Source organism: Giraffa tippelskirchi, chromosome 3 (assembly GCF_054371585.1).
Source record: "Giraffa tippelskirchi isolate mGirTip1 chromosome 3, T2T-mGirTip1v1.2.pri, whole genome shotgun sequence".
Classification (NCBI taxonomy): Eukaryota; Metazoa; Chordata; class Mammalia; order Artiodactyla; family Giraffidae; genus Giraffa; species Giraffa tippelskirchi.
In genome coordinates this window covers 26,382,211-26,405,118 of record NC_137277.1, presented here as the reverse complement: position 1 = coordinate 26,405,118, position 22,908 = coordinate 26,382,211, and the positions used below count along the sequence as shown (strand labels likewise).

The following is a 22,908-nucleotide window of genomic DNA, read 5'->3' as shown; positions in this document are numbered from 1 at the left end:
GATAGCATCCACAATGCCCAGCAGTTTCCAAAGCTTAAAAGGCCACCAAACAGAGAACTAGTGGGGAGGGCAGTGGATACAGAGAAGAAGCAGACTGTGGCCTAAGACATGTCCCTCAGTGGGTCCGCTGGCCACCTGCACTCACCCCCAAAGCACCTCTCCCCTGGATCTCATTCATCACTCTGACCATCTGCTAACCCACTGCCAACTTGTCTTCTGCTCCTCTTTTCTTCCACGTTTTTTCTTACGATTGCCCTCTCCAAACCCTTCCTCCATCTAATCTTCTCCCTCATTAGTGTTATCTCAGCATCGCTACCTTCCAACTATGTGTTCCAGAGGTGGGTCTTAGCCTGAAGAACCCCTGGTCACCTCCTGCCAGGCCCAAAGTTCAACTGAGGTAAAGCTGTTCTTTCCCCAGACACCCAGTGGGCAGGAAACACCCCCACCTCCCCAGAAGCATGGCACAGCATGGCACAGCCCAGCACAGTCAGGGGAAGGGGCACAGCACAGGGACACAGTAACCTGTGGGTTGGAGCCGCCTGGGCTGCAGGCAGGAGGGAAGGCAGAGGGCTGGGCCCCTGGGCCTGCCAGCTCGTCCATCAGCTTCAGCTCCCCATCCAGGGAGCCCTGGATCAGCAGGGATATGGTGTCAAACAGCTGTCTGTCCTGGGAAGGACCAGCCCATAAAGGGAGCCAAAGAGTCAGGGGAGTGAGGGTCAGATGAGCAGTGATGGGAAGTGTCATGGCAGGGATTGAGAAGAGACAGAGAAAAAGAGGAGGTCACATATATGTACACACATGCGCACACACACATAACAATAACAACAAAGAGACAGAGAAAGGGGGCAGTGGGGAAGGTGGGGAAGAGAGAGGTGTAGGAGGAGGAAAGAGAGATAGGAGATGGAAAATGAGAAGAGCCCAGAGGCAGAGAAGGGGAAAGAAAGAAAAGATCAGGAAAAAAGATGGAGATATGGCATCAGGCAGGTTGAGGGTGGGGAAGGAAAGAAGTTCGGCAAAATCAGGGCAAGGGTAAGAGAGAAACAGGTAGGAAACAGAAAACCACGTTGAACCTAAAAGCCAGGAAGGGAAGTCCCAGCCAAGCTGGAGGTACCGGGACAGATGAGCCAGCAAGTGTGCCAGTGGCTTGCTGGGGTGGCCCCACACTGCAAGTGTGGGCAGCCACCTCTGGGGACAGGCAAGGGCCTGCTTACCTCTCCACATCCATGCAGGAGGGTCAGGTGATTCAGGAGGAGCCCTAGGGTCTGCTTGCTGCCTGCTCCCTGTACACCACCCACCCACCGAGCCGCTGAGCACCCACACCACCCGTCTTTGTTCCACATTCCCCAGAGGCCAGTTGGGGGGACGCTCTCTGCTCACCATGGGGTGCTCCAGGGAGAAGTGGGAGGCTGCTCCAGTGTGGGGTGTGGCATGTGAGGCCCCAGGTTTGGGGCTGCCAGGGCTGTCGGGGCCCTCGATCCCAGGCCAGAGGAAGGGGCTGCCCAGTGGTGAGGGGGCTTGTGGGCTGAGCGTCTTCATCTCTAGCTCCAGTTCAGCCTCGAGCTCGGCCTCCTCCTTGGCCTCCTTGTTGCTCTCCTCCAGATGCTTCATCAGCACGGCAATGACCACGTTGACCAACACAAACTGGGCTGTCAGCACGAAGGACACGAAATAGATGGGGGAGATGACCGTGTTGTAGCAGGTGGACTCCTGGTCGCAGTCCCGGAGGGTGTCCTGGGGAGGCAGGTTAGAGGAGTGAGGTTGGGGGGACAGTGGACAGAGCTTTCACAGGAAGTCAGGTCACCTGTGTCACAGAGCTTTGCACGGGGAGAAGAAGGGCAGGAGGAGGAAGTGATGGTGTCCGAGGGGCAGAAGAGCATGAGCCACTGTCCTGGGAAGTGTGAGTTAGAGAATGTCCTGGGGAGAGGGAGTCTCAGGGTGTTCCAGCATGGAGGGTAGAAGGTTACATGCTTTTATTCACACTGAATTCGACCTGAGCCAAGAAGTGGGGCCATCTCCTTGAGCCCGGGGAGGGGCCCCACTGTGGGGGGCTCTCACCTTCATGATGCCATTCCAGTTGTCACCTGTGGAGACTCGGAAGAGGGTCAAGAAGGCCATGCCAAAGTTCCGAAAGGTGGCATGCCGGCCCAGGCCCTCGCAGGGGTGTGTCTCATCACACTCTGAGGAGGAGGGAAGGGGAGAGAGGCTTAAGTTAGCCCAGGAGTCCCCGAGTCTCCAACCCTGACTCCTCTGCCCTCCCTACACCAACTCACCCAGGTCTCCAAAGAGCTCCACGCCCAGAGCTGCAAAGATGAAAAACAACAACATGAAGAGAAGTCCCAAGTTCCCCACCTGGAAAAGAGGAAAAGCAATGGAAAAGGTGGCACTAGATCTCCGAGCCAGCTTCCCCCACCCCTTTGGAGAGCACCCTCTCCTTCCCGAGAGGACCCTTCCCACCCACCCCCACCTCCCAGCTACCTGGGGCAGGGCCTGCATCACTGTGTCCAGCAGTGCCCGCATGCCCACAGCCATCTTCAGTAGCTTTAGCACTGCAGAACAGGACAATGTCATGAGCTAGCCCCTCTAGGTCCCAGGTCACACAGCTGGTGGAGCCAGGGCCAGGGCCGGGGCTGGGGCTGGTAGGATAGCCAGCCCCAGCCAGCCAGGCTGCCATGGCTTCACCCCCACCCATCCCCTTTGGCAGAGGCTGGAAGAAAGGCTCATGGAACCCACACCCACCTCCTCCCTAGCCAGTCAGAGCTGACCTCTGCTATCTCTCCCCTGGAAGAGTGGCCACGGTGGACAGGCAGCCGGCACTGACCTCGAGCAATACGCAGCACCCTCATGATGCGGATGATGGTGGGGTTGATGGGCAGCGAGGCATTGACCTCAATCTCCTCCAGTGTGATGCCCATGATGGACAGCAGCACAATGGCCAGGTCCAGTTGGTTCCACCTGAAAGCCCAGGACACAGCTCCCTGAAGGGGGCACTGCAGAGGAGGGGGTAGTTGTGGCAACATGAGTGGCACATTCTCAGCCACAGAAAGGAGAGTGGAGGTCAGCCTGTCCAGCCTTTCCATCCTGCAGAGAAGGTGTGGTTTAGCTATGGTCACACAGCCAGATGGTACCACAGGTAGGGTTAGGACTTTAGTTCTAGGGCCTCTGCTTTTCATTTTTATTCATTTGCTTTTTTATCTAGTACTTTTATGGTATTTGCTCTCTGTCAAGTGCTATTTGATAGACTTCACAAATAGGAACTCAAAATCTTCACAACTCTGGGATGTAGATACAGTTATTATATCCCATTCTATGGCTGAAGAAACTGAGAGCGATTAAGTAACTTAAGTAACTTACCCAAAGTTTCCAGCTTCTAAGTGGTGGAGCCAAGATTCAGATTTGGTCCAGGCAGTCTGGCTCCAGTCTAGGCCACACTGATTTTCGCTGTCCCTAGGCCCTTTCTTGCCAGGCTCCCTCTCTCCCCTCCCATCTCCCAGGCCCTGGATATCCCCCCACCCACACTGCACCATCAGCCCTGGCTAGGTCCTGGAGTGGAGTCTCAACCCCAAGAGTCAAGAAAGGTCTTCAGGCACTAGATCCTCTGGGGCATCTCCCTGGGAAACATGTGCCCACTCCTCCATCCCTCATCCCCCAACCCCCTTTACCTGTCCTGGAAGAATCGTCGAAAGCCAAAGGCCACCAGTTTGAAAACTGACTCCAAGACAAAGATGACAGTGAAGATATAGTTGCAGATCTTCAGAGCCTCATCCAGGATCTGGCAGGGATGGGGGTAAGACGCAAGATCTCTTAAGGCCCAAGGAAGATGCCCATCCTGATCCTTCTATCATTCCTCCCAGATCTGGAAGACAGTGTGAGTCTAAGGGGAACTTTCCTCCCTTCTCACCATGATGGCTGATCACTGGCCACCACTCTAGGATAGAGTAGGTTTCTCATTCACATGTATGATCCAAACTCTGTGTTGAAAGATCTCTCTCCTTGAGGGATGGTGAGGAGATCACATGAGAATGTGCTGGAAGGCACAGAATGCTAGAAGTGAAACGGGTCTTCTGCATTGTCCCTATTGTAGAGATGGGAAAACTAAGATGTGGAAGGCAGATGATGGAAGCTGATTTGAGAAGTAGCAAGATCACAGGTGAGGTTTGGAGCTGGATATTGACTAGAATCAAAAGAGTAGGCACAGATCTGCCTTCTTTATCCTCAAAGGTCAAGAACACTGAACATCTTTATTTATTTAAGGTAACAAATATCTGCTAGGTGAAGAATCCAGGTCCTTCACTTCCCAGTTACCTGGTCAAGTCAACTAACCTCTCTGATCCTCAGTGTCCTCATCTGTAAAACCAAGACAAGACTGACCTTCACAAGTCCCTGCAAGTGGTACAAGAGGATCCCCTGTAGGGGGCCAAGCACTCGCCTGAAGTGCCCTGACTCAAGCTGGGTCAGCTTCACCCACAGGCTCATGACTGGAGGTGGGGCCCAGATGGCCAGTCACTCAGTCCTACCTGGGGCTGCTGGTAGTGCTCCATGGCCATAGTGACCACGTTCAGCCCAATGACACCCGTGATGAAGAGATCCAGGTAGTGGCTGGTACACAGGTGGTGGACGAGGAGCCGGAAGCGGGAGTAGTCTGAGTAGTAGGGTTTGCACTGGGCTTCTGGGGGGGCAGCAGGGAGAACAGAGCAGCCATTGGGCCCTGCCCACTGTGCCCCCTCCACCCACAGTCCTTGACAGCCACCAGCCTCTAATGCCAGAGCTGAAACATTCCAGCGTCATCAGCATCCTCACGCTCCACGCACTGCTCTTTTTGGGCAGGAGCCCCTCTCTTGGTGTTTCCCCTTCGAGCATTTGTTCTACTGGCTGTGGTTGGGCACAGAAGGGGTCAGGACATGCGGAGCTCCCCACCCACAGTAGACACCGGGTGAGCCCCCTCCCCGAGGCAGCCTCCAAAATCCAGCAGCCCCTCGTAACACCCTCGACTTGGTGTTCTGCAGTAAGGTCCAATCAACAGACGAAAAACAACTGATCTTATTGGCTTCAGAGGACGCTCCATCAATGGAGAGGTGAAGGCTCTTACTCCTTTACCGAGCTTAGACTCTTGAGGGGAGCAGAGGAGATTACAACAGAGCTGGGATTTGGAGATAAAACCGGAGATTGGAAATTGGATGTCTTCCTGGCTGACTGCACTGACCCACTCAGAGGGCCTCCCGCGGTGGGGGCAGGGCCTGGGACTCCTGAACCCTCATTCGGGAGAGGGCAGAGGGGAGGCCACAGGGCTCACCCAGTTTCTAATGAGGCAGTGCCCAGTCTGCTCCTGGGGACCAGGGCAGCTTCCCCTGCAGGCTGGGCTGGAAGCAGGAAGCACTGTCTGAGATCTGTCAGAGGCATCATATTTCTCTTGTAATTAGTGAACCACTTAGTTATAAAAATTATGGTACCAGGTTGACCTACTAAGCAGGCAGAACAAATCTGGGGGCAGGAGATTACAGGGGGCCCCTCCTCCAGGTGTGAGGAAAGGCCACACCAAGTTGGGGATACATGTCATCAGAGGCAGCCACCACGAAAGAAGAGGCACCACATGGGGGCCTTGGGGCAACCTCAGGTCCCAGACAGCTCTTCCCCCTCAGGAAGTCTACGGCGGAAGCCAGCCAGGGCTGTAGCCTCTGAGGACTGTGCCGGGGCAGCAGGAAGCTTTGGCTCAGGCCAGCCTGGTTATAACGGTTCTTTCCCATGCAGGACTATTAAACAGAGAGGTAAATGGAGGCAAGGAGTGGCCTGGGTGGGCCCCCACCAAAGGCCGAAGGAAGAAGAGTGCCCAAGAGCTGCCATTCAGCCTCACCAGCTGCCGCGCTCCAGCATCATCCTTGAGGTGTGGATAACCGAGAGGCAGAAAGTCCCAAGTATTCTGGTGCACCGTAGGATGCATTAGGCCATATTTTTGTTTCCACAGATGGGCCAGCCAACCATGACTCTGTTTGCTTAGGGCCCGCAGGAAGATGGGGGTGGAGAGGCCAGGGACAGGGGACAACATAAGGCCACAGGTCATCCACACAGCGATGCGACCGAGGCAGGTAGACCTGGTGAGCCAGCCTCTTCCTTCCTTCCTTCAGTACCCACAGAACAAGAGGGCGCTAGTCGCCCAGCGTTGCCTTAGCAGCTGGAACTCTTTCTCTGCATTAATCTCCATAAGTGCTGAGAGCACTCGATCCCATTATGCTAAAATATGAATGGAGAATTAACTAAAATGTTTGAATACAATTAGGTTAGAAAAAGCGGCTCCTTATTAGCCCTGTTATTAGCTGAGACAATGCAGAGGAGAGGTTAGAGAGTACCGCCCTCCCCTCGCCGCCGCCCCCCCACCCCCACCCCGTCACCCCAGTCTGTCTGTGTAGGCAGCCCCAGGCCAGAGGGAGCTGCTGCTACCTCTTCCTGGCCTTCCTCTAGTAGCCCAAGGAGTGGGTGGAGGCCCAGAGGGAAGGTGGGGTAGGACAACTGAGGCAGGGCATCTGTTCACAGAGACCAGTCCCAGGCCCTTGAGGTGCACAGAACCCCTCCACCCTCAGCCCTGACCCCAGACCAGCAGGTGCCAAGGCTGCCAGAAATCCCTCCATCAGAGCCCAGGTCCAAAGTGCACCAGGGCCAACCTGATAAGCATCTCCTTGGCCAATCCCTTTGTTTTACAGAGAGAGAGAAGGAGGCCCATCAAAAAGTAAGTTACGTACACATTGCCAGGCAGTACCTGAACTCCCAGCCCAAGTCCCTCACCAGCTGCCAGATGGGTTTAAACACAAAGCCTTGAGACTTTGGCCCAGAGGGTGCTCTCGAAGAGTTTGTCCAAAGGCTCTCACTATTGCACTCTGGATGATGTCACCTGTTTTGTTCCTGGACCTCGGTTCTACAGTCAAGAACTCAGGCTCAGAAAGGAAACTGAGATGCCCCTGGGCAGAGCCTTGGGTGGGTCTGCTGCTCTAACAGCTCCAGCTGCAGCCCAGGAGGGGGTCTTGACCAGTGGTCACTGGCATTCCAGCTGCCCTGGCCCTGTCTCTCTGCCTCCTATCTGTATGAGTTACCTTAGGCAGAGAAAATACCAGAGTCAGACAGTGAGGAGAAGAGCACCCCCAGGACTGCCCAGCCCCCAGTCAGGGGCAGAAGGAGAGGAGAGGTGCAGGAGGGGGTGCAAGGCTGTGAGTGAGAGCCACAGGCACAGTGAGTTAGTAGGGGTCACTGGGAGCCCAAGTCACAGCCAGGGCAGAGGGTTTGCAAAGGGGAGTGGTGGAATAGGAGGAAGGCAGGGGTCACTCCTAGGGACACAGGCCCCCAAGACAGAGGCCAACTTCAGCTGCTGTAGCCAGGCCCGATCAGTGGGTCCTGGTAAAAGGACAGAGGGCAAGTTGGAGGCAGGTGCCACAGGAGGCCGAGGGGAACCAATCTGGTGCTGGAGGCAGCCCCGTTTTCTCCCTCCACCTGGAAGCTGGGCTGGACGGAGATGTCTCATCAGGCCTTTTTCCTGATAAGCAGACTCTTCCCTTCAGCCTTTCCCTGGGGTCTGGCTACGCTGCTCCTGCTGGGGGCAGCGCAGGGTGGCAGAGGTGCTGGCAGGGAAGTATGGTGCACATGTTTGATTCCAGCGACTCCAGACTAGTGGGTGTGACTTCAGCCCCATCACACCATTGGGTACACTGATGCACCAGCATTGCCATGCCTTGTAAGCTGACTGGAGATGCAGACGCTCAGGTCCTACCCTGGACCACTGTGAGAGTTTCTAAGGTGGGGCTCAGTTATGTCCTCTGGGGGATTCTTAGGCACAGGAAAGTTTGAAAAACTCTAGTATAGACCAGGTAGAACAACAGGTTTAGGTAAGAGGGATAGGGGTGGTCTGAGCCCTTGTTTGGGGTCTCTGAGTCTCCATTACCAGCTGGAAAGGTGAGACACTATTGTAACCAGTGTACATACCTGCCTGTGCCCACAGGAACACAGCAGAATGTCCCCAGAAGGGGGTGCAGTATGAGAGTAAAGAGAGTGCTTATCTTTGAGTGGATGTGTCAGAAGATGGTCTCAGGGGCCATGGAAATCTGCATGGGTTGACTCTTGAGGGAGAAGCCTCTGAGGCCAGACCCATGGTGTTCTGGTGTGAGTGTATTTGTGTGCACACATCAGTGTACAGACTAGGTGAACCCATAAGGGAGAAGCTGAAAGCCATGTCCCCTCACCCTCCTCTCATTCCTTAACATCAGGAGCTCACAGTACAGCTCAATTCAGAGATGTGAGCCCAGGCAATCCAGATACAAAGTGGCTGGAGCCTCTCTCAATGCCAAACATCATCTACCCACCCAGGGCCCCAGGCATGACCTCTCAAATGGCAGCTCAGGGGTTCCCCTTTGATCAGGCAGCCCAGCACCCACAGGGTAGTGTCTGCAGGAGTCTGGCTCCTGAGGGAATTTGGAAAAGTAGAGAAAGGTACAGCCCATGGTTCCCAGTCTGGAGTCCCAAGCCCTCAACAGCCTGAGGAGGCAGTCACATGGGGGTCCTGAAGTTCTTTTCAATATTTTTATTTTTTTTTTCTTTTCAATATTTTTAAAAGCTTAAAAGCAATCATACACATGCCTGTGCTAAGACCCCACAGACTAATTTAATGGCAAAATGGTCTTTCTTTGCCGTCGTTCAACATGAAAGCTTCTGCAGCTCATAAGTCCTGATTAGCAATTAGATGTGTCTTTGATTAGTAAAACCAGTGAAACAAAGTCATTACTGACATGCTCTCGACTTCAGAGAAGGTCTTTTACATTGTGGGGTCTGTTGTAGAAGATGACAAGGGGGGCCCTTAGGGACAAACAGGTTGGGAACCACCGGGTGGAGACATCGGAGGCTGTAATGAGGCCCCACAACACTTCACAGATTCTCAAAACCTCTGAACCGCTGTCTGGGGGCCATGTTGGGAGAGCAGGGGCCAGAGGACTGGTGGGGGGCGGCAGGGGAGGGTGCAGGCAAAACCAGGAGGGCCCTCCCAGAGACACAGCTCTCAAAGAAAATGACCCAACTCACTCCCAAATCTTTGGCTTTTAGGGGAGAAACTTGTGGCTAACTCAGATCTTCAAGTCCCAATTCCTGCTGTTTGTAGCAATGATGTGGCCACTGCCATTACTTAACTATTAATGAGTCTGTTCAATTATTCATTGTTACATTTTTAAAACAAATCCTTTCCCTCTCTGCTCCTCTCATCCTGCTTGCTTGGATCAAAGTCTCCCGTTCAGACAAAAGGAGGCGGGAGAGATTTGCAGCTCTAATAATCGAACTGTGTGACCCAGGAGGAGGAACAGGAATGGGAAGAGGTGGCAGGGGGCTGGGAGCTTGGCGTCAAAAGCCTGGCCAGACAAGGAGCGTCCACCAAGAGAAGTCGGCTGGAGGGGCATGATAAGGCCCTCACCTCCTGTCCAGCTAGCACAGGCCTACGGGATGCCACAGAACCCAGAACCCCTCACCCTGAGAAGACAAAATCAGTGAGCCATGGAGAGGGAGCAAAGAGGATGCCTGCACACATGACGTGGGCCTGACCGCCCGGGGCCATACCCTGGAACCCACAACCCCAGACGCAGTACCTGGCGCCGCGCTGGCTGAGCTGCCGGAAGCAATTACATCGTCCAGCATTAGATCTAAAAGAATGAAACACGACATTGGTCACTGGCCGGACCAGGTGGGCTGGGCAGGGCCCCCTCAGCAGCTCGCTTCCCCTGGGCTGTGACCCTCACTCTGCCAATGAATAGGGCATGCTGAGCAAGGGTGGTGGGTCCTGAGTACCAGCCCCAAACTTGGACACAGGGCACTTGAGGAAGCTGAGCAATTTGGCCAGCTCATCAGGGTCACAGGGGCTGGGAGTCGGAGGCACGAGGAGAGGAGGAAGCCCGTCCTCGGAACAGATGACAACTCCTTCCTGTGCTGTGGCCTCAGCTGCACCTGAGAAGGCTGCAGACCCCAGAAGGGGAGCCAGCTGGTCAGGCAGGGCCACACGTACCTCCTGCCGAAAGAGTTCCATCTGCAGATGTCCTGCCGAGAAGACAGACTGCAAGGAGGGGCAGACGGAGCAGGGGTGGGAGCGTGGCTGCTGGGGGCAGTACGCCTGCTCAGCCTCAGTTGTCCACCAGGAACCAAGATGGGACCCTTATCCCAGAGCTGCTGCCTAGAGGTCAGTGTCCTAACCCTGGAGCAGCCCCTCTCACAGGGAGCATGAGCCCTGTCCCGCCCGCCTCCATTTCACAGCCCCCAACAGCCCTCCCCTGGCTCCAGACGCCCTAGAGCCAGGGGCTGAGGGCAGGCACCCCAGCCCTGCACCTGCTTGATAGTACTCACATTGTAACAAACCAAAGGGAAAACTCAGAGCACCATGTACATCTTATCGGCGTAAGGAAGACGGTTTGTGAAAGGGTGGAGAGAAGAGGGAAAACCCGCAGATGAAACAGAGACAGACACACAAAAGCTTAGAAAAACCCACACATAGAGACACTTAGAGAGACGTGGGCGACAGAGAGAGTTACACTGATTGATTGTTGAGTACCAGACAGACAGGCAGGAGCCCTGAAGATAGGGAGGTGACTCAAGTGCAGACACACCTGGAGACACTTGGGGACACCACAGGACCCGCACTCACGCCTTGTATCCTGGAATCTGCAGTCTTTCGCTTAGTCTCGGCCACCCATAGTAGGAGTGTGAGGAGGCCTGGGGTAGGGGCCTCACCCAGTCAATGGCAAGAGGTGTTGGAGGTCGTAGATGAAGGGCTAAAGGGTCTAAGGCCAGAGCGTCATGAGTTTAGAGTTCCTGTGACCTCAGACCCTCCCTGAGCTGGGTGGGGTATTTTTGAACAGCTTAGCAAAAAAAAAAAAAAAAAGACAGTCGGGAAGCCAGGGAGTTTTGCTGGAAAGAGGGAGAAAGGAGCGGTCTGGGGTTTGCACGCCACGGTCCATCTGCACGTTCTGCCAAGGCCTTGCCCATCAGCTACAGACACTGGGCAGCCACAAGTTGAAAATGTTTGCTCACCAACCGTGTGGTGGGTAAGGTGCCAAGTGCCAAGGTCAGGGTCCCTGGATACCGGCACAGGGCAATGAAGTGGGGTTTTCATCCCATGAGGCTCCTCTCAGAGTCAGGCTGGGAGGGACTGTGCATCAGCTCCCACTGGCATCATCTGGGGAGCGCGATGCTGAGACCGGGAGGCCCACAGAGGGGAGCTCCCCTACCCCGCAGGGCTGAACTGGTCTGCTTCATGCAGGCTCTAAAGGCTGACATGCTCTCGAGGGGAAGGAGGTGGGGAGGGGGTGGGAGAATCTTCTCCCTGCCCCAGCCCCAGCCCCTGGCCCCCTACAGTCGCAAGGCCAAGGTCAAGTACGACTCAGAGAGATGTGGAAAGACTACCGACCAGCCATCTGCTTCTCCTTACTCCTTCTCTTTTTCTCCAGTCTCCGTAGACGCTTCTCCTCCCGCCGCCGGGCCTCTTCTTCCTCCTGGTGCTGCCGACACTTGTGGAAGTTCTCCACCACCACACCGACGAACATGTTCAGGACAAAGAAGGCCACGATGAGCAGGAACGAGATGAAGTACAGCAGCATCCAGGGGTTGTGGTTCATGATGGGCTGGCGGGGAGCAGGAAGGACGAGTGAAGACATTAGCCTGAGGGTAACTGCCACGGGTGCTGCCCCCCAGCCTCGGTTCCGTTAGACGGGGCCTGCATGCTCAGTTATACACAGATCCATCAGGTGACGCCAATGAATGGAATGCGTTTGGTGTTAGCCAGTAGAGAGGTTTGGGGACTATGGCAAAGTAGAGTGGGTGTTCTATCCAAAAGCGGGAGAGTTGCTTTTCGTTTCAGTTGACTCCTGCCCTTAGGGAATGCAAGTCCAGTGTTTCCAGATCTTTGGACTTGAGCAGACCCAAATCTGGATTTTTCATGTGAAACTCGTCAATTTTTAATTGTTTAGTGGTAGTGTTAGTCACTCAGTCATGTCCAACTCTTTGTGACCCCATGGACTGTAGCAGGTTCCTCTGTCCATGGAATTCTCCAGGCAAGAATACTGGAGTGGGTTGCCATGTCCTTCTCCAGGGGATCTTCCCAACCTAGGGGTCGAACCTGGGTCTCCTGCATGGCGGGCAGATCCTTCACCATATGAGCTACCAGGGAAGCTGTTTAATTGTTTATCACTAATTAAAAAAATTTAAATATGTTGCAAGCCAATAAAGCAAGCCCACATTTGTCCTCAGGCCGCCAGTTACAGCCTCTGATATTGACACATAATACCTCTTGGATGGCATTTCGCCAACCTGCTTTGCTGTCTTTCTGTCCACTGCCTGATTGCGTCACACCTGGAGTTGGCCCATCGTGAGTGACCTGAGTCCAAAGATGGATACTGCCCATCTCAGCCCTACCTGCTGGTCCACACCGACAGCATCCAGCCCATCATACATGATATCCACCCAGCCATCCTTAGAGGCCAGCACGAACAGGGACATTAGGGCCTGGGGGGAAGGGGAGGAAAGGACCATTTGAAACCTAAGATGTATAGCCAAGACACCCACCAGTGACCCCCAGAGCACCTCCTGGCAATAGCTTGGGGGACCCTAGGCCTTCAGAGGTTAGCCCAGAGTCACACTCCAGGCTCCATGAGAGTTCTCTGTCCCAACGCTCCATGGCTGCTATGAAGCCAGAAGAGCCATAGGAGATGACCTCAGCCAGGTAAAGCAACAGACTCCAGAGTTCTGGAAACCCAGAAACCAAAACCAGAATGGGACAGGGAAATAAACCAGCAAAACTGAGCGAGCTATTTCATTTTCTGCATTTCTGTTTCTATGAATGTGGAATGAGAAAAAGAATCATCTTGACAATACACCTGCACCTTCTACTGTGCTAAGGAAATACATCATCTCACTGCCTGGAGATCCAGATAGGACCCATTCACTAACTGATGAAACGAAGGTGAGCCAGCTGCCCCACATGCACCATTAAGCATGGACCTTGCATCCTCCCCAGACTCCTGCCACCTCTCCCACCTCCACCTTAGAGCCTGGGACTCACCTGGCCGAGGTTGTCAAAGTTGTATTTATGCCGGACCCACCGGTAACTGGCCTCAGCACAGTCAGACTTGTTAGTGATGTTCCTGGTGTCCTCGCCCTGGCACACAAAGAACTTCCCTTTGAAGAGCTGAACACACACATAACCAGAGACAGAGAAAGAAGTAAGCTGTGAGCACAGGAAGCCGAGACCAGCCCTGGGGCCTAAGAGCTCCAAGTACACCCTAGGTGAGGGCCAGGTGCTCGGTCAAGTCAGAGACATACTGACAGTAACCTCCCCTGTAGGCACCCCTTCCTCCAGGCTCCTTGGAGCAGAGTCCCTGGAGAGGAAGGAAAGGTCCTAGGGAAGGGGACTGCAAAAGGGTGGAAGGAGGGGGACAGTCATTCATTTCCTACCAAGGGGGAGGCCAGTGATTCTCCAAGTGGGGTCCCTGGACAGCATCAGCATCATCCAGGAATATGCTAGAAATACAAATTCTCAGGACCACCCCAGACCCACTGAATCAGACACGCTGGGGGAGGGCCAAGAGATCTGGTTTAGTGGGGGTGGGCAAAGTATATGGATTCCACTCAACAGATGAGGAAAACTGAGGCTCAGAGAAGTAAATTCACTCACTAAGTTTATACAACCAGAAGGTGGCGAAAAGGGGGCTCAGGCTCAGGTCCTTCTGACTGGAAAGCTCACCCTCACTCTAGAACAGACCAAGCTATGACTGTGGGGAAGGGACGGAGGGACAGGAGGACAAGGGGGCCTAAGTAGGCCAGAAGCAAGAAGTGGAAGGGGCACCGCCTGTGCCGAGAGGCACCACACAGTCTTAGCAAATGTATTCTGGCCTGGTCTCTGGAGCTAGAGAATTTGAGGAAACCCAAGAATACCTCCCCCGTCCAGGGCAGAGTGGAGACCCCAGGAAGCCAAAGGAGGGGATAGGGAGGAGGGCAGCCAACCAGAAGCTCCCTCTGGCCCAACAGCCAGCTGTCTATGCTACAGCTGAAATGTCTGGAGCCTGGAGCGAGGAGGGTTACTCTGGAAGAGCGGGATGAACGGGCTCCCCTGGCTCCTGGAGGTGCCTGCTAAATCCTGCAGGCAGCTCCCTTTCTTTTTCCTCCAAAGCCAAGTTCCCTCCCTGGGCCAGAGGCCAAGTTTCCCCAGCAGCCCCCACTTACTGCCTCGTCTGGGGTCTGCACCCGCCTGCCTGCCAGCTCACTGCTAACCTGGCCCAGCTGTCAGGGCCTTGGATCCCCAGGCCTGGCCTGCAGCCCACTGGCTCCAGTAGGGGAGGAAGGGAGGGGACCCCTGAGCAGACTGCAGGCCAAGGCCAGTGTCTGCACTCAGAGCAGTGCGTGAGGGGGCAGAGTGGCAGCATATGCGGCACTGGTCAGAAGCCCCTTGAGGCCCTCTCCCCTTGGGGGCCTCTTCCAGTCTCCCAGTTTTCTGCAAAATGCCCAGGAGTCAAAGGAGCCTGAGGGCCTTTCATGGCTTTTCTAGGATAAAGGTGGCAGTAGCTCCTGGAGCCACAGCATCCAGGCCAAGAGGAAGGCCACTCCTGAGGTTTCTCCTGACAGCTGGCCCTGGACCCCCACAAACCTGCACCCCCAGGATGCCAAATATGATGAAGAAGGCACAACAGATGACCACAATGTTGCCAATGGGCTTCAGCGAGGACATCAGCGTTTCCACCACCAGCTTCAGCCCCTGTGCCCGGCTGATTACCCTGAGGAGGGAGGGAGGCGGGTAAGAGGGGTTCCCGGCTCAGACTTCCCTTGCCCTGCTTGCTTGCCACCCCCTTCCATCTTGGCTCACTGGTCTCCATCCTGGGCTCTAGTGGAGGGAAGAGGTTGGCTTTCTGGGCTCACTGTGCAGAGGCCCCCACCCACCCCCACACCTAGACCTCTAGGATGGGGTTTGGATGGTGACTCAACCCAGGGATGCAGTATGTTGTGGGGATGGGGAGATAAACTTGTGTGGAGCATGTAGAGGGCAGGCAAAGAGACGGATTATCACAGCCAGGAAAACCTCACTGGTCAGTCAGTATCTGCCTCATCCATGTCCCCACCCATGGAAATTTCTGACTCTCAGTTGGGGTTCGGGGTGACTGTCTGATTGGGGAGGGTCTCCTAACAGTGCAGCTCCATTGCTAGAAGTGTTACCTGGTGGGTAGTCCCTGGGATGGGGGAAAAAGCGGAGAAGCAGAAAACAGTCTGTCACTTCACAGGGAGAGTCTAGTATTGCCCCTGAGGGTACCACACAGGGAGAACTGCAGCTGAAGGGCATGAGGGTCCTGCCTACAGGCCCTTGTATGGTGTGCCCTGTAGGAGTGTGTCACGTGAGGGGGTCCCTGAAGGGGTGTCTGTGGAGGGAGACCACTGGGGCCATAGCTAAACCAAATGAGAAGTGATGCCAGGCATGGGGGGCAGGGTTCCCCATGGAGTCACAAGCAGGAAGCAGGGGCAGATGGGGTGCTGGCCATCAGGGTGTGCCTGGCAGGGGCACCTGAGCGGGCGCAGGGTCCGCAGCAGCCGCAACACCCTCAGCATGCCCAGGATCTTGGTGCCGCTGTCGGAGACCATGGACACCAGGATGTCGATGATGGAGATGAGCACCAGCAGCCCGTCCAGCACGTTCCAGCTGCTACGCAGGTAAGCCTGCTCCCCAAAGCACCAGCCCAGCGCCACCACCTGGGGATGCCCCTGCGTCACCAACATTGCCTCCTCCCATCAGTCAGTCCCCAGCCCTGCCCCCCTCTGTGGCCCAGCCTCTCCCCCGCCCTCCACCCCCACACCTGGGAACCAGATGGCTCCCGTCCAGTCTGACCCCCCCATCACCTTCACTGTCATCTCAGCCAGAAAGACTGCGGTGAAGATGTAATTGGAGAGGGTCAGGAAAATTCGTTCCTGTAAAAGAGAGCAGGCAGGTACTGCCACCGGGACCCCATCTGTGGGCCAGGTCTGCTCTGTGCGCAGAAGCCAGGAACTGCCTTCAATGTTTAACTCGGAACAACCACCCCCCACTCTCCTCAACATACAATCTCCTCCCTGCTCTCCCATCGTCCCTCAAACACACACACACACACACACACACACACACACACACACACACACACGGAGCCACTGCTCACCTGCCCCCTACCTCCTGGAGTTGCCTTGAGGGAAAGTGATTCCCACCAAGTGCTGTCATCTGAGCCCCAGAGCTCAGACCCTATTCACTGATTCCTTTCTTAAAACTGGAGCAGCATTTAGCTTGATCTGCCCCATCCTACTCGTCCCTGCTCCACGTACTGGCTCTCCTGCTGTGTGCCCCAGAAATGAAGCCACAGGGCAAGATGGGGGCCTGAGTACAGGCTGTGCATCCCCAGGCACCATATTTATGCCAAGCATAGCGTGAGGCAGGGCAGGAAAGAAGGCGGCCCAATCCTCTGATATCTGTGAGGTGATTCCAACGTTGTGTGGCCAAGAGAGGGGAGTAGAGAGCTGGAGAGGCAGTGGGTAAAGTGTGTCAGAGGGAGTGAGAAACAGGGAAAAGGGAGAAGGAGAAGCACGTGATAGAGCTGGAGATGGAGGGGCTGAGTGGGAAGGTGGGGGAGAGACCCTGCCACGGCGAGCTCTGAGGCAGGGCCCTGGGCAGGAGGCAGACGAGCGGGCCAGTGCGGCTGGCCACCCTCACGGCACGCATACAGGCTCTCACCTATTCCCAGGCTGGCCCCTCCATTGCCCATTTCCCTCTGCCACCACCACCCCTTCCCACTGACCTGGCTGGAGCCCACCCTAATGGAAAACAGAAGCCCTGTTGAAATCTGAACAATGGTGTGGGAGGCAACAACAAGGATGGGGTCTACCTCCAAGTTAGTGGTGCAAGATGTCATGGGGGGAAACAGAGCCCCTCACCTTTCTAGGCCTCAGAACATTGTTGGGGGGGACAGGCTGTGATGCCAGCCTGGGGAGAGAGCTCCCAGGACTAGCCGGGCCCATCCTAAAGAAGTCAGGCCTGAAGGAGTGTGTCCACACACTCTGACCCATGGCCTCTCCTTTCCTGAGGAGGACTGGCAGGTTCAAAGCCAAGCATAAGTGACCAATGCTCCCCCAAAGGTCCCTAAAATGCTACTTGTTTTACTTGCCAGCCCCTACCTGGCAAGACCCAGAGGAGCAAAGGACAGCTTCCCTCCCCTATGGGGCATCATCCATGGGGCAGGCTGGGCAGGGTGCCTCCCCGTCAGTGCACAGGTCCTGGTAAGAAGGAGACCCTTGACCACTCAGAGCAGCTAGGGCCAGTCTCACTGTTGGCATCACTGCAATAGTCACTGACTCACATACAGGCCTCACCATCCCTGGCGCACAAGAAGACATCACTGCAAACAGCTGGGGGCAACAAAGCTTACTTTTGCCCAGGCTAGGAGCAAGCCCCCCAACTGGCTGCTTTTTCACAGAAAGTAAACAGGTGAGGACACAGGAGGCATCCTGGGGTGCCAGTTGCAAGGGTCAGAATCAGGGAGATTCCTGGCTCCTTGCCTCCGCGCCTCTCTGGGCCTCCCTGACTGTCTGGCTCGCTGCATAGGTACAAATTCGCTAACCCAGGGCACCAAGCAGGCACTCAGCAACTGCTGTCAGCCCCAGTGACTCACAGCACTGTGGGGGTCGATCTTGGGGCGCTCCATGGCAATGGTGATGCAGTTCAGGAAGATGATGACGAGGACCACGTGGTCGAACATCTTGTGGGTGATGATTCGGTGACACAGGAGGCGGAACCTGCTCCAAGACAGAGGCAAAGGCTGAGTGGGGGTAAGGAGGGATGGCAGTGAGGGGCACTGCCCAGCCCCTACCCATCCTGGGCCCTCCCGGCCCGAGGCCCTGCTCTCCCCCACCCCCATGTCAAGGGACACTTCTAGCATCCCTGGGATGGAGTCACAGGAGAATTACCCATGAGAAGGAGAGGTTGGGGTGCTGACCTTGACTGAGGAGGGAAGATGTAGGCAGACCAAGAGTCTCGCTCCAGGCAGCAGGCAGGGAGCCGGGTTCGGACCCACGCCCTCATCCGTTCTGCTTTGCTCTGTAGAAGGATGGCCCGGGGAGTGAGCAGGGCCAGGTCTCCAAGTTCCTGATCCCTCACTCTTCAACAGTTCTGCGGCCCTCACTCCTAGTCAACTCTTTCCACTCCGGCCCAGCCCCCTGCCTATCTTCCCTTCTACCCTCCCCACTGGGCTTGGAAGCCACATCAATTATCAAACATTGTCCCCATCACAGCTGCCTGTTCAAAGACACACCTGGGATGAGGAGACATCTGCCCCTTCTCATGTGCTAACCCTGAGGTCCCAGGTCCCTGAGCTCCATCCCCAGGGTTAAAGGTGGTGGTGAGAGGGCGAGGGAAAAGGTGAATGGGTAAAAGTGGGTGTGAAATCAAGGCTTGTGATGAGGTCGATATAAGAGAGGGGGATAGAGGAGGGCATCAGTTTGGAGAGATGAGTGATGGGTCTTTCTGAGTCACGGGGGAGGGCCATGAAAGATTCATACACATCTGCCTGAAGTCATTCTTATCCAACAAGGACGCAGAGCTGCAGCCCCAGGCATGACGAGGATCTGGGGCTTGGTGGGGTGGGTGGAGGGACAAAGGGGCTATTTGGAGCTTGGCTTCAAGGCTGATACCCCTTGAGGGCTGAGATCCCTTGAGCGTGATGGCAACTGCCTGAATGCCATATAACTGGGAGGGAGTTGTCCAGTCCTGCACCAGGTCAGGCACAGCTCCCCTCACTCAAAGTCAGGGGTGAGAGGTCACTGTGCCCACAGGGGCCTCACCAAGTTGCCCTCGTCATCACCATCGTCTCCATCCAGTGGGGGGTCATCGGGCCGCACAGCCTGAGTCAGGCGTCCCAGGGCCGAATTGCCGTTGCAGTCCTGGTGCTCAGAGGCTGAGCTGCGGCCACTGGCTGTGCGGTACAGCCCAGGAACCTGCAGTGTGTCCGGTAGGTCAAAGGAGTTCTTAGCTTCCCTCTCCAGGGAGCCCCTGTGGCGGCAGTCACTGCCCGCCGGGCTAGTGCGCTCCTCTTCCGAGCTCTCCTCCTCATCCTGGCTCTCCCGGCCCTCACCCGACAACAAGGACCTCCGCTCCCCACTTGGGCTCCTTCGCTTCAGGCTGGGGGCACGGCCCAGGCTGTTCCTGCTGGAGCGCCTGCTCGTCCAGCTGCTTGCTGCACTCCAGGGACTGTGTGGGGAACTGCGGACACTTGGCTGAGGAGTGAACAGAGGAGAGATTGGTCTGAGCCACAGCTTCGTGGCCCCGCACCCCCTCACATTCATCCTGGCTCCTGTGAGCCTCTTGGCATCACATCACTGTAGAAGTGTGAGCAGGGGCCCTAGATCTGGATGCCTGGATTCATACCAGCTGTGTGACCTTAGGCAAGTCGCTAAACCTCTCTGTGCCTCAGTTGCTCATCTATAAAAGACATATGACCTTAGCACCTATTCGCGTATAAAATCACAGTGACAGCATGGGCCCTGACACCAACCGCCTGGACTAAAATGCTGGCTTTGTCACCCACTCACTGTGGAGCTTCCTACAGTTCACTCTGGTAATCTGAGACTCAGGTCCCCATCTGTAAAATGGGGATAATATTGGTACCTACCAGAGGGTTGCTGTGAGGATTAAATGTGTTTATTAATAGAACACTTGTAAGCAATGTCTAGAACAGTGTCTGGCACAGAATCAGTATCTGGATGGGGTTTGCTGTTATTAAGATGAGGTCTTAAGGAGGTATGCTAGTCGCTTCAGTCATGTCCGACTCTTTGTGACCCTGTGGACTTAAAGAGGTAAGGACCTCCCATTTTACAGAGGAGTCTCAGAGATTGAGTCTTATCCCCAAGGACACTTGGGGAACAGAAGAAGTAGAACTAGAACATTGCTCTTTGGTCCTCAAGGTCAGGGCTCTGGTGCCTGCCTAGATGGTCAGCCCTACTAGCACCCCTGGGCCTTGTCTAGCCCGTGGTTCAGAGGCTGTCCCCTTGGGCCCGCCGGCTCCACCTCTTTTCTCTCCTGACCCCTGTACCACTCCCACTGCCAGCCCGCACATGCACCCCCTACCGGTGACTTCATCTCGTGGGGTGCTCCTGGCTCAGCCGACCCACTGCTGCTGGTGCGACGGGAGGGAGGGCCCAGAATCTCGGCCAGGCCGCTGCTGGAGCTTTTAGGCAATGACATGGGCGTGGCAGCCGTGTGGATGATGAGCGGTGGTAACAAGCTCCTCCGCAGCTCCGGGTGCTCTCCCAGAGACACCACTGCAGGGGAGAGAGGGCGAGACCCTGAGTCCACTCCAGGCTGGCCAAGAGCCAGGGCCTGAACCTGCAGAGAAATACTCACAGGCCAAGCGCTTCTTCCTGTCCCCATCACCATCCAGGCTGGGTGAGAAGAAATCAGGCTCTGACTCCGACTTGGTGGCATCTCCCTAGGGTGGGAGAGCAGCGGGCTATTAGGAACCTGGCCCAGCAGGGGTTAGTGGGATGGACCAAGGTCTCCCTGTCTTCACACACACGCACACCACATAGAGGCCACAAGGAACCAGCCACCACGGCACGAGGCATGCACTGGCTCAGACCAGACCACCCAGGCTTGGGGACTAGGTCTCCCAAGGGCCTCTGTCACCTCAGAGAAGGTCGGCCTATCTCCAGAACCCACAGCACAACTTTCCTGGCTGGGACTAGCTCAAGAAGGGCTGAGGGGAGAGGGGATAGTCCGGCGGGTGGGTGGCACAGGTCAGAGGGAGCTGGGGGCCTGAGTGAAGTGGTCACGAGAGCCTCAATTCCAAAGGCCGCTTGGGCCCTCTGCTTCCCCTCCATGACTGCCCTCCCCTGAGCCTCAGACCCGAGGACCCCAGAGAGAAATCGAAAGACCCCAGACAGAGCCGTTCAGCCCAAGGGATGTTCTCTACTTCTTTCCTCCCTCTTCCCAAAGACCCACCTCCTACCCTGGCCCCATTTTTACCTCTCTCCCTGTCTCTGGGACAGTTTTTTTTCTTCCTCCTGAGCAGGTCAGTAGGTTCCCCAGTAATTACACACTTCTCCTTAAGAAGTTATTAAGAAATACTTGATTGCTACTTTTGATAAGGACATAAATATTGCATAATTGGCATCTCAGGGGATCATTTTCATTAACTCAGTTTACATCCCTAACGAGGCCTTTAATTATCAAGTGGGATCTCCAGGGGGCTGCTCAGAATGCACAGTACCGTGGAGTCCCATGGGAGCCCTGGCTTTGCCCTGAATTCTGGTGCCAGTGCAGGAGACAGCAGGGCACAGGCTCAGTGTGGGGGCCAGAGGAGGAGTGTGCCCTTGAGTACCTGCTGGATCTCCTGGGTGGTCAAGGGGCCAGAGACACAGAAATAGATTGAAAATTCTGGTACATTCTGGCAAGAGGCACACCCACCCCCACATCCTCCAAAGACTTGTCCTAAGATGAGGCAACTTGTGGGGTCTCCAACAGGAGCTTAAGGCAAGGAGGAGGAGAGAGATGGGGGAGCTCGGTCTTTGGCCAGAGATCCCGACTCCACCGAGGCCCGACGACTCCGACTCTTCAGGGACCGCAGCAGAGGCACTGCACACGCGGTGCACCAAACACGTGCACACAGAGGATTCTAAGTCCCTTCCTTGTCCGGCCATCCACTGGTCTGACGGGATGGATTGTGCCCTTTGCTGGTGAACAGGGCAGGGGCCAGGAGGCCCTCCCCTCAGTGTCCTCAAGGGGGAAGGGACTTAAAATCAAAGCAAACCTCACGACACCAAGGACCACCACACCACCACAGGTTGCAGAGCAGCTGAGCGTGAACACAAGCACAGACACGGAGGCAGAGTGGGGGGCGCGGGGCACCGGGGGCATGCTGACTCATGATCGCATACCTACCCCCTGGGAGTCGACAGGCAGCTGAATACAGCTTAACTGTCCACTCGCATCTTCCCGTTTGCTGATTTCCTACAGGGAGAGGGGAGGCAGGGGACGAGCGCTGGTCACAGGCGCCCGGCTTTCAAACAGCAGCAATGTTGAAAGAGAAGGAAGAAACGGATGGGTGCAAACCCAACAGTGGCAGAAACGAGATGTAGGGCAAGAGAGGAGAAGAAAGGGCCTTCCAGAATTCAACCACAGGCGCTGGAGCCAGAATGAATCTGAAGGGTGAGGGCAGAGGCCACAGAGATGGGAACAGGGCGAGGGAAGGAGACTGAGCCCCCGGTAATCCTAATAATAACAGCTACCATTCCCTGGGGGTGTGCCAGGCATCATGAAACTGCTTCATTAACACTAGCTTGCCCAGGTGAGAAGGAGGTAGAGCTAGCACCGTCCTACAGGAAGCATCTGAGGTTTGGAGAAGTTAAAAAAAAAACTGCCCCAAGTGATACAGAGAATAAGAGATGCATCTGGGCCTCATACCTGAGTCTCTAGCTCACCTCTCACTGGCTCTGAAGCAGCAGGCAGGAAGGTTGGGAAGGAGGAGTGGATGGAAGTCAGAGGCGGGGGAGGAGACCAAAGACCAGGCACAAGAACAGGCCTCCTAACTCCTAACTGTGCCCTCCATATCAGCATGCTCCTACTGGGATGGGATGTGACAAATAACACTAGGATGATGGCTACGAGGTTGTTTGATATCAATTAAAGACCCCTCACACAGGGCCTGCTGCCTGTTCATTCAATTAAGTGTGCAGATGATAAATACTCAGGGATTCAGGGCGCTGCCTCCTGCAAGTCAGCTGGGCCTGCAACCCAGCTGGCCCTGCAACCCAGCTGGCCCAGACTCCTAGGCTACCTTCTCCTACATCTTGGCAGGGTGGCAAGCCCAGCAAGGGGTGACCCTTGAGGCCTCCTGCTGATGACGGTCAACA

At 55.6% G+C, this 22,908-nt stretch overlaps 1 protein-coding gene across 28 annotated transcripts in view; it reads right to left on the bottom strand.

Moving 5' to 3' along the window:
• CACNA1G (calcium voltage-gated channel subunit alpha1 G) overlaps nt 1–22,908 on the bottom strand; it is a 62,262-nt gene that overhangs the window by 6,297 nt on the left and 33,057 nt on the right. For 2 of the 28 annotated variants that reach the window (XM_081583241.1, XM_081583243.1), the window contains exons 14-34: nt 21,938–22,006; nt 20,402–20,486; nt 20,126–20,319; nt 18,844–19,275; nt 18,000–18,100; nt 17,676–17,799; nt 15,883–15,951; nt 15,551–15,735; nt 14,645–14,771; nt 13,064–13,189; nt 12,418–12,507; nt 11,435–11,627; nt 9,606–9,659; nt 4,515–4,666; nt 3,660–3,769; nt 2,819–2,952; nt 2,476–2,546; nt 2,271–2,349; nt 2,056–2,177; nt 1,378–1,731; nt 523–666 (exon numbers count right to left, since the gene is read on the bottom strand). In XM_081583241.1, the coding sequence (XP_081439367.1) occupies nt 523–666; nt 1,378–1,731; nt 2,056–2,177; nt 2,271–2,349; nt 2,476–2,546; nt 2,819–2,952; nt 3,660–3,769; nt 4,515–4,666; nt 9,606–9,659; nt 11,435–11,627; nt 12,418–12,507; nt 13,064–13,189; nt 14,645–14,771; nt 15,551–15,735; nt 15,883–15,951; nt 17,676–17,799; nt 18,000–18,100; nt 18,844–19,275; nt 20,126–20,319; nt 20,402–20,486; nt 21,938–22,006 (3,015 nt within the window). Of the gene's footprint in view, nt 1–522; nt 667–1,377; nt 1,732–2,055; nt 2,178–2,270; nt 2,350–2,475; nt 2,547–2,818; nt 2,953–3,659; nt 3,770–4,514; nt 4,667–9,605; nt 9,660–11,413; nt 11,628–12,417; nt 12,508–13,063; nt 13,190–14,644; nt 14,772–15,550; nt 15,736–15,882; nt 15,952–17,675; nt 17,800–17,999; nt 18,101–18,843; nt 19,276–20,125; nt 20,320–20,401; nt 20,487–21,937; nt 22,007–22,908 lie in introns of all 28 variants that reach the window. The other 26 variants (XM_081583242.1, XM_081583246.1, XM_081583250.1 and 23 more) reach the window with 20 other exon arrangements.